The sequence below is a fragment of the Salminus brasiliensis genome, chromosome 2 (genome assembly GCF_030463535.1).
Source record: "Salminus brasiliensis chromosome 2, fSalBra1.hap2, whole genome shotgun sequence".
NCBI lineage: Eukaryota > Metazoa > Chordata > Actinopteri > Characiformes > Bryconidae > Salminus > Salminus brasiliensis.
Window position 1 is genome coordinate 12,886,187 of NC_132879.1, and position 20,328 is coordinate 12,906,514.

The following is a 20,328-nucleotide window of genomic DNA, read 5'->3' on the forward strand; positions in this document are numbered from 1 at the left end:
TTGTGGCAGGCATTGTAAGTAACTTAGTGTAAGAATTTTCAATTTATTCTATGTTTGCATATTTACATGTTTCAGATTATCCAACTAATTTTAATATAAGATGTATATCTTTTTATATAGAGCATTAGATTTATTGAAGATGAAGATTTATTAAAAATCTGCTGTATATCATCCATGTGAAAAAGTAAATACCTCCTTAGCTACGAACAATCAACCAGTTAACCCAAATGAGTTGAGGATTGGGTTCAGTTCCATTAGCCCACTGAGGCATGATCACTGCCAGACCTGTTGAATTCCTGTTGAACATCACTTAAATAGAACCTCTCCAGCAATGGGAAACAGGCTAGAAGCAGACTCAAAAAGCAGCTGCCACTTTCTAAAGTGCTGTTTCAAATATAGATTTATTGAAACAAACAGTCAATCAAACCTGGAATGGTTCACAAAGTCATTGCTAAGGCTCTGGGACTCAAACCACAGTGAGAGTGCAGTGTTATAGTTTTCCAGCAGTGGCTGGCTTACCAAAATCTCACCAAGAGAGCAACGGCTCATCCAGCTCACTACAGAACCCAAATGAACATCTAAGGAACTGTGGACCCCACTTGCCTCAGTTAAGGTCAATATACACAATTCCACAATAAGAAAGACACTGGGCAAACATGGTTGCAAGGCACAAACCACTGCTGACTGAAAGAAATGTTTGTTTCACATTTGCCAAAAAAACATCTAGATGACCCCCCCAAAACATTTGAGATAATGTTTTGTGGACTGATGAGTAAGATGGAACATTTTGGAAGACATGGGTCCCTCAATTTCTGATATAACACAACTTTGGGGCAGTGGTGGCTCAGCGGTTAGAGCGCCGGGCTATCGAGTTCGGTTCGATTTCCAGGCTCGGCAAGCTGTCATTGTTGGGCCCTTGAGCAAGGCCCTTTACCCTCTCTGCTCCCCGGGCGCTGGAGTTGCCTGCCACCGCTCTGGGTGTGTGTGTACTCACTGGCCCTAGTTCACTAGTGTGTGTGTGTGTTCACTACCACAGATGGGTTAAATGTACAGTACAATGACAAATACTTGCACCTTTAAGAACCTGATACCAGCAGTCAAACATGGTGCTGGTAGTAGTGCGATGGCCTGGGGCTGCTTTGCTTCTGCAAGACCTGGATGACTTGTTATTAATTCCTTCACAGCAATGTAAAAGACTTATCACAAGTTTGATTGCAGTTGTTACTGCCAAGGATGGAGCAACCTGTTATTAGTTGTGTTTACTCAGGTAGTCTTTATCTTATACTAAAATGAGAGAATATCACTACTCCAACATTCACCACTACCATGCTGTTACTCTCATGCTGCAGGTCTTTAATGATATTTCATCCATTCTTTAACGGCAGCTTTTAAAGCGATGTTAAATAGAATAAAATAGAATGCTGCATAGTTCAGTCACTGAGCTGTCATTCAGAGTAGCTTGGTGTAAAATGGTTAATTGTGGAGAGTCAGATTTCTTTATATAGAAATGTAATAAGGATCACACAACGATTATATCCAGCCAAGCAAACTGAAATAACAGCTCGGTTAGCTTCTCAATGCTTCTCAAACACCTTTTTTTTTTACAAACACTAGATCACTCCACAGAACACCATTGCTATAAGTCATATAAGGAACCAAGAAGCAACGGAAATGTCTTCAGCTAAAGAAAACAAAAATGTCCTAAAATAAATCTTAAAAGAATTAAGACAAGAATGCAAAATAACAACAAACAAACAGAAAAGAAAAACACAGTGAGTGGAAAATAGAGTTGTAGAAGGAACTGCTGGCTGTGGAGTTCGTTACTGTGACACAGCAACACGCTGCTTTTTCCTAAACTATAATTTACTATAATATTATTACAAATATTAAATGCAACATTTATAGCTAAATTTTTTTATTTCTTACTATTACTTACTTTTATTTAATTTCCGAACTGTTGTATTAAAGCAATAGAACACTCAAAGTTGTGTGTTGTGGTGAAATAACAGTACGGCTGGGATGAAATACGACACAATAACACACTCCCTTTCGCGAGCTATTGCTTTAATGAAATAACCTGTGAGCCATTACACTCTTCAGATATCAGGTTTCTATAAACACCACTGTAAACAATTCCTACTGATTTAATGATGTAGTTACGTGTGAAAAAAGAAGTGAGTTTTGTCTGGAAACATTTCACTTGTTCACAAGAAAGTGCCAACACAGCAGATTTCAGACGTGCGTATTGTCTTGGCTAATTCATCTAATGTAGGGTTTATGACATCACGCTGCATTTTTCAACTCTTATGTTCTGTTTGTTTCAATATAAAACTCCTGAGCATCTGGCACTACAATCCACAATCCTCGCACCATTGAGCTAGAGACAAAACAGGAATGGTTATAAGCATTTGTCTAATATGCCATCCCTGCAGTTTTGGTGACAGAGTTTCCAGAGGAGCTGGCATGGACCATCTGCTGCTATTCAACATCACATGCAGGCGTTCCCCCTCACACCCCTCTCCTCTTCCCTGCTCTGATGTTAACATCCTTGTCTTATTAGTACATATGAAGTGCTTGCTCACCTGCCATTCTGGGAACAGTAGAATCTCACAGTAGGTGAATACTGTGGACAGGGGTGTAGCTACAAGTGTGCTGAGGGTGAGGAGTGGGCAGACTCAATGAAAATTCATGGGGGGAAAAAGCTTTCTTTCTCTAACTGATAATTGGTCAAGTGGTCTAGAAGATTTGCAGCATAACTAACAGGTTCTCTGGCAGATCCAGTATTCCCAGCAAAGGAGACTAATGTTCTAATGATGTATTAATTATTCCTTGCCAACCGTCATTAATCAATCCTAAAAGGATTGGTGTTGGTCCTGTTTTAGTCTTGAAAGTATTTTGACTATTTTGTCTTGTCATGCTCATGGGGTAAGGAAGACTTTTTCACAAGACCAGCCAAAAGCAAGGCATCTTTTATTACCCTTTTCTGAGAGCAGAGTTACATAAAGTAAAGCACATAACAAACTGGTGTAAACTACTGGCTGGTGCAAAAAAACTCAGAAGGATTTCTACCCTTTACTGTGCTATAATTCCAAGGTGTGTGGCTTCTGGTGTAAAACAAGCTTGATTTAAATTGCTCAATTATATTCAGTGATGCCCAGTTGAACTAATTTAGTCTAAAACACAGATATACATGCTTTTGAGTTTTTTTTATCTCAGCAATTTGATCAGTGAGGACAGAACTGGCTTCCAAAAGTCAAAATGCAGAGTTAAACCAAGATCAATAGACTCATTTATTAAACATTTGAAATTAATTAATGTACGCGACATACCTAGCACATAGCAATGTAACGTACCTAGCACATATACAGGGGTGGGCAAAATGGTAAAATATATCAGTATATTTAAAGACATTTTCAGATACACATGACTGCAGACAAAATGTATAAGTAGCACCAAACTACTATTCAAATACTCTCCCATACTTAGTACAGTGATTTTTATTCAAAGTGTGCTACACTTCATCCAGTTAAACAGGGCATTACAGACACTAAAACATGGCCTTGATCAGTGTCCATTAAGCATTGACAATATACTCAGTATGTTTTTCAATCTTCATTGGCCAGTCCCTGGTCTCTGTCTTGCCTCTAATCATCTCCACTCTAACACTATTTCTTACATTTGTTTTATATCACGTCTTGGATCCTCAATGGTCTTCTACATTTTTCCTGCATATTTATATTTCTCTATAAGCTTCTACTTCTTGAAAGAGATACTAAATGAAAGGATCTCTGCTGGTTAATCTCTGCAATGTTAGACTGTCTAAGTAAGGAACAATACATTGCTAATATCTTATTATATTCATATCTTATTGACATGCTCTTTTAAGCATTGTTTTGAAACCCTTCTCACTTTTCTAGTTTACATGTATATTTCACAAATATACAAAAATGTTTGTGTTGAATGTTGGCATATATTATTATATTCAATTCTCAACCTCCAAATCCTGGTAAAAAAAACAAACAAACAAAAAAAACATTTATTGTAACTAACAGGTTCTCTGGCAGATCTAATCTTTTTAATATATATTTTAACAATAAACAATAATGAAACAAAACAGGGCAGATCAGAAGGCTACAGGCAGGGCTCATCTTAAGGAAAGTGAAATGCTTGACATTATAAAGAGTAAATATTTGAAAAGCAATTGGATTACATTCTATGCTTTTGTTTCTGTCCATAATTGTCCTTTGGAATCATCAGAACTTCATAATCCAACATTTAAGTTTATACAAGCCCTGGATGTTATAAGGCGGTGAAACACTCCTTTATCTAAAATCCGATTCCATTGGTCTTGAAGTAGGGAAACAATATTTCAGGCACAGCAAAGTATGTTGTAAAAGGAAGAAAAGGGGAATCGAAAAAAAAATTACTTCATTATTACTTCATTATTTCCAGTTGTTTGAGTATTTTTCACAGCTTTTTGAGTGAAAAAGTGAAAAAAACAAAACAAAACATGATGTTTCATGATATAATTTTCTGACCTATATCTACCTATTCAGAACTTGTTGGAGGTTCTTTGCTCAACCATTTCCTGTTTTTTTTACTAGCTGCTAATAATATTTGTAACAAACTTTGCTAATTACCCATTTTTTAAATCCATTTCCCAAATAAATAACACTGATATTAAAATCGAGTGATTTAATCACTCTTACCACATTTACCCAATAAGAATTATTTTAGGACATTTAAAATATTATGGAAATGGCCGGCAGACATAGTACCATACATTCTCCAACACTGACCAAGGACGGAACTTTGGACAATTTTTGTTCTTATATTATACTAACATTTAGGGTCATAAAAAATAACCTTAAAATATTTTTCCAGGTGAATTCTCTCTATAGACCTGAGCTAGAGGTGGTAGACAGTGTCCTACATATGTTTAACCAATTATATATTAAATTAGCCTCAAGCAGATATAATCGTCCCAGCAATCAAGGGTGTCGCTAATTATGCCTTGCCAACTATCATTAACCAGGACACATGTTACAAGGTAAGTCAGCTCTCAATCAAGACCAAGACCTGTTTTGATATTGATCTTGAGACTAACCTTAAAATCAAAGGTGTTGGTTGCTTCAGTCATATTTTTTTTTACTTGCCACAGTCTCTGGGTAATAAAGAGTTATAACTCCTTCACTTGGAACACTGGATATAAATAATACTGTCTGCATAAAATGTAAATTACATTAAATGACAGTAGTGTGTGCAAATTTAACAGATCTATAAACCAAATGGTTACTGAGTAATACATACATACACTTATAAATTACACGTCTATGCTTGCTGACGTTGTGTATTGAAGCTATTTATGCTAATTGACTTGGAGGGGCAGTTGTGGTCAGCAGGAAGAAAGATGAAGTAAGAAAGCTGTGGGAAAAGTGCGGCCGTTTTCACAAAACATTAGCTGTTGGCTCATAGTGTCCATTTGTACTAAGCTATCAGTCAGAATTTTATAGGGTCTGTGCAGAGATGGAGGATCATTGTTCTGTTTGCTGTTTGTTCTGTAGCTCTTATTGAATGAGAGGGCTATAGCTCTACAGATTCGACAGGTTAATGCGATCAGGGAACAGCTGTAAACTGTAGTAAAAAAAAAAAAACAGGTGCAAAGAAGAGTCTAAGTGCTGCTTGAATGAGGAGGATGATCATTGTAATATTGGGTATATCTATAGTGCTGCTCTAACAATAATTGGTGTAGCGGATTTACATCAACATAATGTTATTTAGATCATCATTTCCTCATTTCCTGATGCAGATGAGATCGGAGACTACAGTAAGTCTGAATAATGAGATACACAAAGTTAAACCGATACTGTTGTTAAAAGTTGAAGCTCAGATGTAGCTTTGCAGTGGTCTCCACAGCTCTTTGCACTCTGCTAAAAGCTAAGAGCTGCAAGCAGCCAATGGGTGTTACTTTGACACATATGTCTTACCTTGCTGCATGGAGCGAACCAATACCCCACAGCTAGGAGGGGGAGTCCTAGAGCTACCACCAACACCACCAGACACTTCACAGCGATGGTCTGCTCCCGCAGGCCTGACAGGTTCTCATACCAGATTGTCAACAGCTGCTGCTGGCAGTTGGGATGGGCCACAAACTGTATAGGGAAGAAGTGGGTATTAGTGAGAGTTTTGCTGTTAATACATGTGTGCACAGCACAGCTGATGTGCTGCACCTGATTGTAACAGTTTTAAGTAGTAATACATGTGGGGGTATTCTATTTGTTTCCTCACAGGAAAATGGCATTTCTAATGCCATTTTAAATTTTCTTTAGTTTTACATGTTAGGTTTTATTACCTGCATCTCTCAGTACTGTTCCCATGAAGATCACATCTCTATATGTTTAAATATGTTTAAAGAGGTTTTCATAGAGTGTCCCAATTTTTTTACATAACTGCATAATGAGAGTATGACTATATGTAGGGCAGCTATCAGGTGAATATTGATAACTATAATACTAGCTGTGTGTTTTGTTGTACAGGTGTAACAACTTCAATGCAGTACTGAACAGTACTTAACAAACCGAACATCTTTGTATGCAGTGTTTCAAAATTGAAAAGCTGCTGATAAACTCCTCACTCTCTTTCAGTGCTGTCAGTGATCAAAACAAGGCTCCTGGTTTCACCATTTAGCCAACATTTCAACACTTTAGCGTTTAGCCTTTAAAGTATGTTAATTGCTATAATACTATAATTAATTATTTACAATATTACATATTATGTGCTGTGAGCTCTCTGACCAATCACATAGATTCTGGTAACACTTTATTATAAAGAACACAAATGTGGGGTTGTGTTGTTCTTGTTCTATGTATAGCAATTCAGTCTAGCTGAATTGGTTGAATTGATGGATATCAAACCAAACCAAACCAAACCAAAATGAAGTAAAACTATTTATTTATTGTCATTTATTATCTGCTCATCTAATTAATTCCTGCTGTATTTGTACAGCATTGCTGTTGCACAATCACTGTTGCACATACTCATACTTATCTGCACTGTAAAATGTTTGCCTCAATAATATTTTAAAAATGTTTCCTGTAAAAAATTTCCTTGACATTTTAATAATGCAAGAATTAACTGTTTTTTAAAATGTGTCATGTGATTTTACAATTTTTTCTGTATTAATAGAATACATTAATTATCATTTAGTTAATAGATTTTAGATGGCAACTGTACCAGAAATTACTATGATGATTACTATGATTGATGTAATTTTACAAAAATTTACTTTTATTATGCTGATATATCATTATAAAATACACACAACCATACATGACTGCAAGAAAATGTGACTAAAGATACTAAAGATACTAAAGACCAAATACAAAAAACATTTATGAAGAGCACAGATGTAAATGCAGGGTTAACCTTTATCTGAAGAAAAAAAGTAAATGCTTTCATGTTTATAAATCTTTTTGGATGAAAAAAAATATTTTTGTAACACATATGACAGTTAATGTAAACCTGACAGTACTTTTCTATTTTTTGACAAAAAGAAAAGGGCTGTAAAAAAACAGTAACCCCTGTTGCCAGATAATTACCATTTTTTCAGACACTTTTTTGACTGATTTATTCACTTATCACTGATTTATTCATAACAACATTTATAAGTACATAATTGGAGGTCTATTAGGTGAAAAGGGTTAATAACGATTAGCATAATGATGCAGACCAAAGAAAGCTTCACCTTATAATCTCACATGTGTTGGCCCGGTCGTGCACTCAGCAGTAACTCGGCAGATGATATCTTGCTGAGTTTACATACACACAACACCAAGGCAGGAGAAGGTCTAGAAGAACGCAGCGCATGTGCATTCAAGCGTTTGGCTTGGTCAGCAGACAGTGGCTGAAAGGATGTCTGGTCATTTGCATGTTAAGTGGGTATGTCAGAGAAACAGAGAACGGTAGGGCTAATCCCATTAACTGCCGTGATCTGATTCTGAGCAGATGGATTAGACTGTGGCTCTGGGGAATAGAGAGAAGATGGTAATGGTGGTTGGGGTGTGTTCTCAGTGTCCGCACTGGCACGCTCGATGCGTGCTTGACCCACTGCTGGTCAATGCCTTAAAATGAGCTTGGTGTCTCGACTGAGAGCTCTTGGATGAGAAACCAGCTCATTCTATCACAGAATCAGAGACCGGGTTAAGGACAAAATGCAAAAAATTGTTTATTGGTAAAATTGTGTTCCTGGATCCTCATTTAGTAAATTTTCAGTAATTTCCCATTCAGGAAGTGGATATGCAGGTTAACAGCCGGTTTGCTTGCCCAGTTAGAGTAATTCTAGACATGAACATGAACAATAAAATTCGAACATAATCTGGTTTTCTATGTCGACAAAAACATGGGCAAATATGTCCACCCATATTAGATAACTGTAGCTACAACTATTCAATGCACAGTGTTCTTCAATAAGTCTCAGCTATGATAGCCATAGCAGAAACAATGAGGCGTATAGCTCATATCTTATTATGTAAAGAGTAAATGGCTTTAAAGAAATGCCAAATCTGATGGCAAAACACATCGCCAATCTCCCTGCTAGACACTTTTGTGGCTCATTTTTGTGTCATGTTTCTGCCATTCAACAAAAAATATAATTGTTAGCGGGTTTAGAACATGCAATTTTCTATAGCTATCATAGCTGAGCCTTATTTGTCTTCCTTCGCTTAGCTTGAAGTAAACTTCTGAAGAGCCACATCACGCCAACATACTTCTGTTTCTTTCTTGGCTTTCATACAACGATATCCTTTTATGACACTGCTACCCAGTAGTTATAACTGGTATTACAAAGGTCTGTGATTCAATAAGGGGAATAAGGTCAGTTGAAGAACAGCCAATGATGGGTTTTTATTACACCAATTTGATCACACATTTTTGCAGCACACCTGGTTTTTTCTTTTTCTTTCTTGGCTCTTTATCCGAAGAATCTTGACAAAACTCTCCTTGCTTCCATCCTCAATTATAATGATAACCAGTGCAGTTCTTTTAGGGATGATGTTCTCTCTTTGTTTCTATATCTAAAACTCTGATTGTTTGGTTTTTCAGCTACAGGAAAAGTACTCTCACAAGCCAAGACCTACAGCCAGGTCCATTAACCTGAATACCATTTGCCTACTGTGCTTGTCAACTGCACTTATTACACACTCCCACCTTAAAAACACTCCAGCACATTTAATATCATTCAACACACTTCCAGGTGCAGCCTCCCAGCTCTGGTTTCATTAGTAGTTCATGTAACAATACAGAAAATCAAATTGTTAGCTGAGAGTATCGGTACACTCTGATGGATATCTGGGCCATGGCTAAGCAAACTGCCTATTCAGAGGACTCTGGAACGCATATGGCTCTGATTTGAGGTAGTAGGTTAATTGTGTGCGTCAAATGGGAATAACAGGTGTTAAACTCTGCCCTACATAACGCAGACCCCACTGCTTGATATACATCAGTGCTTTCATAATAGTCTGTCTAATTATCCTAGAATATGTGAATTCAGGTGAGAGTAGAACATCTATGAATAACTACTTTATAACCAGAGCAGGATAAAGGGTATTTAGTTTGACCTACAATGCTGTGATTCTTGCTGAAAGAGTTCTATGTAGCAAATAATATTCACACTATGCCACAACAGATTTCAACTCCTATTTATTATGTCATTAAATATTTCATTAACCTACTCCAAAAATGGTCTCCAATTCATGTCATTACCACATTACATTAATACACAAAAGAAAAAATCCACCAGGTGACTAACCTGGCCTTCATTTAACAGTGTAGTGTCAAAAAGTTACTACGATCTTCAACCCGAGATTTAATCTCCTCTGTACAAACTGTTTTTTTTACAGCCACTGAGCAGAAGGCTATGGGACCACAGGGAATTGTCCAGGCCACTGTGTCAGAGCTATCATGACTCAAACTGTCCCCTCACTCCCAGCAGGCAAGTGCCATTAGTTACACTTGACTGCAAATTACAGTGACGGCTAAATCTCGCTCTGGCAGGTGTTAAGTAAGTAATGGGTGAAAGTGTAAAAACTGTAGTGGATGTTTTATCCTAATCCCACACAGCTGGAACAAGTTCTGAAGCTGTGTGATACAGCACTACTCATAATACATCTTTGACATGTAAAGCTATGTTATCTGAGCAGTTAGAGTTTATTCATTTTAAATTAACTTCAAAAACATACGAATAAATAACTGAATATATAATATCTTGCACTTTTAAGCAAATGTGTTAGTCTCAACTTATCAAAAGCTCTTCTTTAGAAATTGAGGAAGTCCAGTGTTTCCAGCTCACATCTAAACCTAATTAATCAGTCCTTCATTAAAGTAAATCAGGTGAGCTGCTGGTGGGACTCCACAAATCCATCTTTTAACAGTGTTCTTCTACCCACATCTCAGCAACTTAACCGACCAACAGCACATTCTGACCACTGACTTGGTGTTTATTTGTATTTAATGTCGTGTTTTTTATTGTTTTATAAAATGTTTTAAAAAATGTTGCTTACAGCTAAAATAAATAGCTGTATGCCCTGACATGCCTTTGTGTACATAGCACTGTACACACAAACACGTACACACTCAATTTGATAATAGTACCTGTGAGTAATGTAATTCTTGTGTAACTAACATTTGCAAGTGGTGTACAAGTTACACAATGCCTATTTTTCCAAAGAATATAACTATAAATAATATATATATATTTATATATTTATATATATATGATATAAATGATTCATCCAATTCATTATATTATATATGTATTATATATAATATTTATAGTCTATGTTTGAAATTTATAGTCTGACTGTTTCATTAAATAGTTTATTGCTGACAGGTATGTGTCTGTTCTCCATTGACACACTTTTTAAACAAAATAAACTAATAAAAAGAATACATCTTTAATCAGCGTCCTGCTGATCATTGTTCTAAAAAAATATCATCACTGCTCATCAATATTTCTCCATAATATTAATACAACTGATATACCAAGCTTTCCCTGGCACTTGTGTATTCAAATTGATGCATATTGAATTTAATATGAAATGATTACCTTCATACAACAGGACAGTCTAGTACTTCAACATACATATTAGATTAGACTACCTTCAGAGTTTCCCTTCATGATTTTCCGTGAGTAATGACTGTATGACTGTGTATGTGTGTGTGTATATGTGTGTGTGTGTGAATAAGCTGTGTGAAAAGGGGGAGCTGGATGTTCCAGTCCATGTGTTATCCGTCAGAGTGTGAAGAGCAGTATTTGGGCTTTGGCTCTTTGCTGATGAGTAACACTCCTCTAGGGAGAAGCCAACCAGCAAACAGCTTCCCCCAACACTACTGCAAAGCCTGCTGCAGTGTTTTCTGATTTCTCTAGAAACAATCCCCAAGCAGTTCATGTAAACAATCCAGCTTTATAAACCTCTTATGTAGTTATGTAGTTAGTTATAACACGTAAGGAAAACATAGTTTGTGTTTTTTGGTTTTAATACTGATGGATCTGGACATATGTAATATTGCTGCACAATTTTAAGTAATGCAGTTACTTAAATGTAAAATGTAAAATGCCATAGCAACCACATATTAACACCCTAGCAACCAAGTAAAATATAAACTCCAAAAAGCAACACTTTAGCAACCATACCCACACAAATCACATAGCAACTATCTTCAAATACCAACAACCACAAAGCAAAAGGAATGACTTCTTGGATGAATGTTGGAGGCTCCTTTATGCATTTGAGGTCTACTCTTGGGCTGAACTTGCTAGGACGACCTGACCTGGCCATGTTGCTAATTGTTCCACTTGTAATTTATTTACCGAGGAGTGGAACAGTTGATGTCTAATTGTTTAGAGATCTTTTTAAATCCCTTCCCAGACTCTTATGCATCTGCAATCTTCTGTCTGAAGGCCTTAGAAAGAGATCTCTGGGACCTCTTTGCTTCTCGCTTGTTGTTACCACTCAATGCATTTGTGATTGATTTAAAGATTTTGTAAATTGTCATTAATTTCTTCAGTTGTATGTGTTTAGTTATATTACCTCTGACTCTCAATTTTGTTGAAGTGAAGATCAAATTGCCAATATGTTTAAATACGTTCAGAAAAACAAAGATTTTCATAAGGTGTCCTACTTTTTTGATGTCATGGCGCTTTTAATGGTGTCCTAACAAATCGTAATCTACACGAATTATTGTGAAGTCAGACATTTACTGCCCACACTTCTCTCTTTATGACTGCAACACATGGCCAACCACTTAAATCTCAATAAAGTAGCAAGCTGATTTCTTCACTCCCAGTCGCCGGGCTCCTATGGGCTCCTCCGGGGCACTCCCTTCTCCAAAGCTCATTTAGAAATTGCACTTTACGTCTGGCTCATTGCACTTAGCTGCTCAAGCTGTTAGCTTGATTAACCCCTTCCTCCAACCTCACCCTGTATGTGTGTAAGTTGGTGTGGGTGCCTAACTGTATGTGCATGTGTCTACTGTGTTAGACAACATCTGTCCAGTAATTAAATGAAAGCTGTGAACACGGCAGATTAGCTGGATTTCCTGCACACACATGCATTAACGTTATGATTTACAGACCGATGGGTGTTCTTCATTCTGAATTCAGCTAGAACTTTTGCTGACATTTACAGAGAGCTGTTTACACAGACACAGTTGACATGTCTATACTTCACCCATGTTCTTTTATAACTACTGTTACTACGGTAGGTTACAGAAGCTTTACAGAATGCAGGCAAAAATCCCTTTCATCCTAATGAGAAACTGTAGTGTGGAGCTGGAATAAGTCTGGATGTTTAGCAATGTTATTCAGGCTGTGTTTCTAAAGAGACACATGGATGTAATTAAGAGTGATCTCAAATGTTGTCAACCTGTTGGACAGTGGCCTAAAATATATACTCCATTGGCTAGCAACAACAATGACCACTCGAAGTTCGCTTCCCAGCTTCCTGCTCTCATGCAACTACATTGGGGCAGTGGGGGCTCAGCGGTTAGAGACAGTCATCAAGGGTTTGATACCCGGGCTCGGCAAGCTGCCACTGCTGGGCCCTTGAGCAAGACCCTTTATCCTCTCTGGTCCCCGGGCACTGGATTTGGCTGCCCACCGCTGTGTGTGCTCACTGCCCCTAGTTCACTAGTGTGTGTGTGTGTGTGTGTTCACCACAGATGGGTCAAATGTGGAGGACACATTAGTGAATAACAAAATATATAGAATGTATATATACACAAAATGAGGGAAAAGGGGGTGGTATATAAAAATAGAATATAAATTACTATACATATATAAAGTAAGGGAGCAAAATGCAACAGAGCAGCATATCTACAAATAACTACAAAGCAGTAATAACCACATCTGCATCATTGTCAGACATTTTTTAAAGAAGCTCCTGCTTTTCCAGTGCACTGTGGGACAATATAGTCCATCAAACAATAGTGAAAACTGACTGGTGCATTGTGGATTATTAAGTATACTTAACTTGTAAATTTTATCTATACTACTTATAAAAACTAGATAGCAATATTAATTAGTATGCGCCCAAGGGCTTGTTGCAAAACACGGCCATCCAGTTTGTTAACATACCAAGCATTATGTCTTTGTCTACCTTGTGTTGACCTGTATTGGTCTTTTTGGATTTCTCTTTTGGATTGGATGGAATTTGGATTTGTATGAGAGACAGTGAGCACTGTGAATGACAAATGGGCACATTAACCATCCTCATTACTTTCATTATTCTGACCATTAGTACTATTGACTATATCAGCACAACTAAGCAGTAGAATGGGCTTATGTGGTGGTACAGTGAGATAATATCAATAATTTATAAGTAGTTTTGACCAAGGTTTCTTCCTCCAGCTTGGAGGGAGTTTTTCCTGCACACTGTTGTCTTTGGCTTGTTTACTGGGTTTTTTTTTTTTATTTTGTTAATCTTTTGTATAATTTCTGGATTTCTGTAAAGCTGCTTTACAACATCAGTTGTAAAAGGTGCTATGCAAATACATCTGATTTGATTAGTGATTTGATTCCTAATGCTATGGTGTTAATAAGTGTTTTTTGCTTGCTGACGCTGCCCCTAAATATGTTATGCAGCTGGATGTAAAGAGACAAATTATGCAAACTGGCCAAACAGGCCACTGGTCGAGCTGAACGTGAAACTGAAAATGTTTGACATGCATTGATTTAGAATCACATAGAATTCACATAGACATGCAGCTAAGAATTGATTTTACCCCCACCCTTTACTTACATAATTATTTATCATTTTAATAGGTTCACCCTAGATAATAACAATCTATCAAAGACCCTCCGTTTCTCAGTTAAATGGGATTGCTATCCACATTTTGAGAAGCTCATTCAATCTAGACACACAAAAGAACCTATTTACTGACGGAGGATGGATTGGTCAGTTGTCAGCAACCGCACAGGGAGGTGTAAGGGAAGCTCATACTGCACATGTTGTATAGCAGGGAAGGTGGAGTTATGAGAAGAGAAGGGTGTTAATTAACAGCAGTCAGCTACTTGCCTTCTTGACTTCGTATTTGATGGCCAGTTTGACTCTGCTTAGCAGAGAGCGGTGATGCTGACCTTCTTCCAGCTCTGCTGATACATCTCCATTCAGAATAGCCTCCACCTCCTCTGTGTCTCTACACAGGTCCAACACCCCCACCACAAAGTCCTTACACTGCATCGACAACTTCCTGTAGTCATTCTGCAGAAAGAGAGGGAGAAAGAGAGAGAGAGAGAGAGAGCAACAGCAGCATAAGAAACCCAATGCCACTCTCTATGTGGTTGTAGTGTGTCAGTGTATCACTGTAGGCTAAACTGACTGAAGGACAGAGCAGACAGACAGTCAGTAAGAGGGAGAACGACAGACAGACAGACAGAGAGACAGATACAGAGGCACAGAGAGAGAGAAGAGAGACAGCCACAGAAAGGGACAGACAGAGAGAAAGGGACAGAGAGAGCGAAAGACAGACAGATATAGAGAGAGAGAGACAGAGAAAGAAAGAGAGACAGATAGATAGAGAGAAACATACAGAGACAGTTAGTGACTGAAAGGGCAGACACAGAGGGACAAACAGAGCGAAACAAACAGAGACAATAAGTGAATGACAGACAGAGAGAGACAAAGACAAAGAGAGAGAGAGAGAAAGAAAGAGAGACAGACACACAGGCACAGAGAAAGAGAAGACAGATGGACAGACAGAGAAAGACAGTGAGTGAGTGACAGGCTGAGACAGAGAAGGACAGACAAAGAGAGCGGGAGACACAGAGAGAAACAGGGAGAGAGAGCTAGTGAAAGGCTGCTGTTTGGGTAGGATGCTGATAGTGAGGGTATATTCAGGGCCTCAGGCCTGAATGAGACTCAGGGCAGAGTCTTCATGATGGAGTGAAGGAGAATTAACACACAGCACCCAGAAGAAGTCCTGATCTGTGGGTGGCTTTTACTGTTAGCACTGACTAAACCGCAGCTCTGCTCCTGTCCTCCAGAGTTGTCCAAATCGGAGTGAAGAGACAAATTCAATTAAGCATTGCAGGATGAAGAGAGCCCTCCAGAGCCTTTCTCATTTAAAGGCTTTTGAAACGAGTGACAGCCCTCTGCATTCTTACCTCATCAAAAACAGCCCGACTCAGCCCAGACCAGCCGCTAAATAGTAATTATACAGTGAGAGAGTGAGATAACACTATCTGCAGAGAGGAGCAGGGGAACACTAATTAAATGTCTTATCCGTCCCCGGGAAACACCTCGGAACACATTTGTGTGCGCCAGCGCAGGGAGCTAAAAATACTGTTTAGCATTAGCATACGTTTTCTATTAAAACCACTCTGGAGATTCTTTCCTCTGAAACACAAACACTCAGGAACATTAAGCACTTTGTTTAAGCCGATGCTTCCCGATGTTTATGAAAGACATGTCATTGCGTCCATACTGAGAACACACAGATCAACAGGTGAAATTTTATGGATGACCAAACCAAAACAAACCACAGCATCTGGAGTATGTAGTCAGTTACCACAGACAGAACCAAGTCATGCAGACCTATAATAGAAGTCAATGGGAAAGTTCTGCAGGTGCTTCAAATGTTTTACATCAGCAGTTTTTCTTTACTACTTCTACTTACTTTCGTTGTGCCTGCTCTTACAAGCTCTACTGATATTAGTAAGCAAATTCCTCGGGTTCCCACCTTTCTAAAGACTGTAATCTGACTGTGCTTTCCTCTGGCCTTTTGATGCAGTCACATGAAGCACCATCTTTCCAAAAAGTGCAACGTGTGCTTGTTCAGACCATGCCATCAGCATATGATGATTTGAGAAGAGACTGAAGAGAGGAGAGAGAACTCAAATCTTGGGCTGGAGTTCAAGTGGCTTCTGCTTGTAGTAGAAAGCCATCCCCCCCTCAGTTAAAGGGGAAGGATACAGGGTGGTGGATGGTTGTGAAGACTACCACATGGGCAAGGTAAGGATGGTTTTTACAGAAGGTGAAATTACTATGTGATTTCATAACACAACCTACTAAATGGACAACACACTTAGAGAAGAAGTGCCAATTCTGTTACGTCAGCTAATGGGTGGAGGTGGGAAATAGAATACCTCAGATGAATGTGTGACATCACCAGAAACGTAACCTGGTAAGGTGACTAATTTTGAAGATATAAAAATTGTTACCAGTCAAACTTGCAGTTTGTTCCTAGTTGCTAGTAAAAGGGTTTGATTTCCACAGGCAGCTAAAGATCCAGTGTCTGAGCCACAATTTCATAAACTACTGCACTCCCTGCTAGCATGGTATTTCGAGAACAGTCTTATAAGTTAGGAGATATGGTAGTTATTTCTGACAGTTTTCTATTTCTGGCTAGTTGCCCTGATGCTGGCAGCCCTAGTTCTGACACCCCTAGTGTTTCTTTGTTTGCTCTCTGGGCTTCGAGTGTTGCTGTCCACAATACTTGGTGCTGAATCAGATCTGTTTCTGCCCACAGCAGATTCCTACTGAGCAGCAAAATTCAAAAAACATTTTACAACATTTACAAACACCACAAATCTCTGCTTCTGAGTGGAAGGCAAATGTATGTAACAGGTCAAATAACAGCAGACAGTTCACATTAACAATGAATGGAAAGACTAATATGTAATTCTATTGAAGATGAATTGGAAAAAATGCAGTCTTATTTAATGTTAAGGTTAAAATCTACATGTAACTCTGACAGGAAAACAGCAGACGCCTTAGTTTCATTAAATGAACAGCTTTGTCCTCATTGCAAGTCTATTCCATTTTGAGTATGACACATAAATTCAGATTTTCTAAAATATCTTTGTTATAAAATATATACTGGTATAGTTGTACTGGCTTGAATTTAGGGCTGTAGGAAAATGTATTGTGGTTTGTTGGTGCACTTTTGGTTCTTCCATGGCAGCACGCTAACAATGAAAGAACTCTCCATGGTCCTGGGGTCTTGACACTTAATAAAGATGTTCTCCCACAATGCTTAAACCTTTACTGGTCCCGGGCTTTGAGCTTACAGTTGACTTTTACTTTCCCAACAAATGTTTCTATAATGCAATAAAGGTGAGCTCAGCTCTTTTCTCCTTCCAGACCTGATCAGGTACCACACTAATCTCCCAGCATGCATTGTTTCTGAGTACCTGTGCCAAGCACATGCTGTGCTGAACTTTATTGCTCTCAGCAAGGATCTTATCACCTCTTCTGATCAACTGCAGCATGGGAAGACTAACGTCACTGTCCATATGGCAGATGATACTACAGAATCCTGTCTGTGTACGTGTGTAACGCTGGAGACATATCTGATAAACTTTACATTGTACTTTTACTTTGTTCCCCCCCCCCCACACACACACAGACTTAGGCTTTTTAAATATAAAATATTGGCCAAAACAAAATGAAAAACATGTTAAACAAAGCTCAAATTATATTTCTGTATATCTGGCAGTGGGTTTTGTTTACTATAGACAAATCTGTAAGTATTCTAAGCAGTAATTCACACACATCATTAGGCAGGACCTTCATTTCTCATTTCTAGAAAGGTCAGCACTGGTTCTCGGACACGTCTACTCTGGTGTGCTGTCTCCATATGATCCAGAACAATCTTTGAACAGATATAAAAAATGTCTCTGTTTCTGTCCAGAGAACTGTAGATCACAGTTTTTAAATAATGTAAGGTCTACTGCAATTGCAAGATTTAAAATACAATACAGTGTAACGTTATAAGCATTTGAATTGTTTCATACGCTCCGACCAAGCAAATCAAACCGTAATCCCCCCTCTAAATCTTTCAAATCATTGTCAGACTGATAGTTACACTCTACGCAAAATAAAGATGCTACAAAGCCCATTGAAGAACTATGTTTCGTTACATAAAGAACCATGCTTGTAAGATAGAAGTGTGAGTGTGAAGAATCTTTAAATTGTTAAAGAAGCTGCTTCAAAGGTAGTAGCAGCAGGTAGTGGGGGTGCTTGGGGCCCACCACTCCACATATTTGTGCTCACTGCCCCAAATTCACTTGTGTGAGTGTGTGTTCACTGTCATGGAGGGGTTAAATGCAGAGGTTGAATTATGTTGTGCAATGGTGATAAACTGTGCTTTCCTCCACAACAGGTTTTCTACACTTACACATTTTTAGAGCCCTTATTCACCAACTGTTTATAAGAAGAAATTTCTTTTTAAAACCCATTTTCATTTCATTCTGACATTCACCAATGTTTTCCTTTTTGGGATTTGTTCATTTTATGAGGAGAATTGGAGCCATCATCACAAGAGCAGAGCTGTGAACAATTCTGTGGTTTTAAAAGACATCATGATCCTGACATAGACTTTTTGTTACAAACTTTCTCAAGAACAAAAGAAAATTCTTAACAGGGTATTGGTGAATGAGGCCCATGGCTTGTTGTAGAACTACAAGTGGTTCTTCTATGGCACCGGTCAAAGATCCCTCACCTGTACCACTTCATTTCTAAGAGTGCAGCTGCATTTAGGAACAGTTCATGAGCCAACAGTTGCTTTTTTGCTTTTCCCAAACCTTATAGCATCACAATATGATCATCCAGTCCATGAAGCGCTGAAACACACTCTGCTTAAATGAATTATGTTAGGTAGTTATAAACATATTTACCAGAGAGAAGCAATTGTGCTGCGTCGTCTCTTTTTTATGCCTCTTTTTATCCTGTCACCAGCAAGGGCCCACAAAAAAACACAACACAGACACACAAACAAATGGATGAATAAGAGTTCAACTGAAAATAAGGAATTAACTTCAAGGTGTATAAATAGTCTAGAGCTATGTTAATAAAGAAACTATGAAAAAGACTAATTGTAATGTATCAGTCGCCGACTGCAGCTGCTGAGAGCTACGAAGAAAGACAGAGATTCTGCTTCTCCTCTTACTAACCCCAAAGCTCGCTGTCCTAGTTCATCAGTTTCCCACTGGGAGATCTTGATTTATGTGGAAGTTTGATTAATAGGTGTCTCCTGACAATCTGCTATCTCTGGCAATGGCAATTAATCTACAGGAGGCTCTTTGGATAAGGCAAGAATCTGCAAAATTCCTCAAACCAAACTTGCCATGCATGAACATGAATACTGCACTACCATGCCTTCAGAAGAAAAAAAGCATGCTGCGAGCGTAGACAGCTATAGATGCACAATTTTCTCCTTAGCCCATTGTCACGAGTTTGGATTAAACACAAATGGCAGGTTTCTTGGGCACTGAATAAGTCTAGTTTTGGACTTAAGTGCAGTCTACATAGTTAACTCTTTATGTAAAAGGTTTAGTTTAGGCTCAGGCCTAATGTGGTCTGGGAAATTGGCCATAATAGAACTTTTTAAAAAGTAACAGACGCTTAGATCCCACCAACTTGTGAAAACTGTTTCACACACTTATCTGAAATAAGCATTGTCATGATATTACAATTACAATTAGTTTTAACAAATATAAAATTCACAACATTCAATACTAAACTGATCTTATGGCAAAAAAAAATTATTGGGCAGGTTTACTGAACAATGATTGAACCTAGTTTTGTACTAAGTTGCAGTCTAAATAATAGTCGTAGTAGTAAACTGTTTATGTAGGTGTTTTAATCTAGGCTTAGACTTTCTCTGGGCCTCGAAAAACTGTGCCAATTTAAATCATGTGAAGTTGTGAAGTGATCTCAAATAGACTATAGTCTATATGGCTTAAGAAATATCCTTCAAAATTAGCCAAGACATTACACCTGAAGTAAGGAGAAAATGTGTACATTTGATTCTGCTTAAACTTCTGCTTAAAAG

General features: G+C 38.1%; 1 protein-coding gene across 2 annotated transcripts in view; it reads right to left on the bottom strand.

The window, feature by feature from the left end:
• Positions 1-20,328, bottom strand: part of trpc3 (transient receptor potential cation channel, subfamily C, member 3) — a 50,428-nt gene that overhangs the window by 19,740 nt on the left and 10,360 nt on the right. Inside the window, exons 3-5 of one of the 2 annotated variants that reach the window (XM_072668013.1) lie at positions 19,172-19,222; positions 14,571-14,756; positions 5,988-6,152 (exon numbers count right to left, since the gene is read on the bottom strand). In XM_072668013.1, the coding sequence (XP_072524114.1) occupies positions 5,988-6,152; positions 14,571-14,756; positions 19,172-19,222 (402 nt within the window). The remainder of the gene's footprint in view (positions 1-5,987; positions 6,153-14,570; positions 14,757-19,171; positions 19,223-20,328) is intronic. The other variant, XM_072668023.1, reaches the window with a different exon arrangement.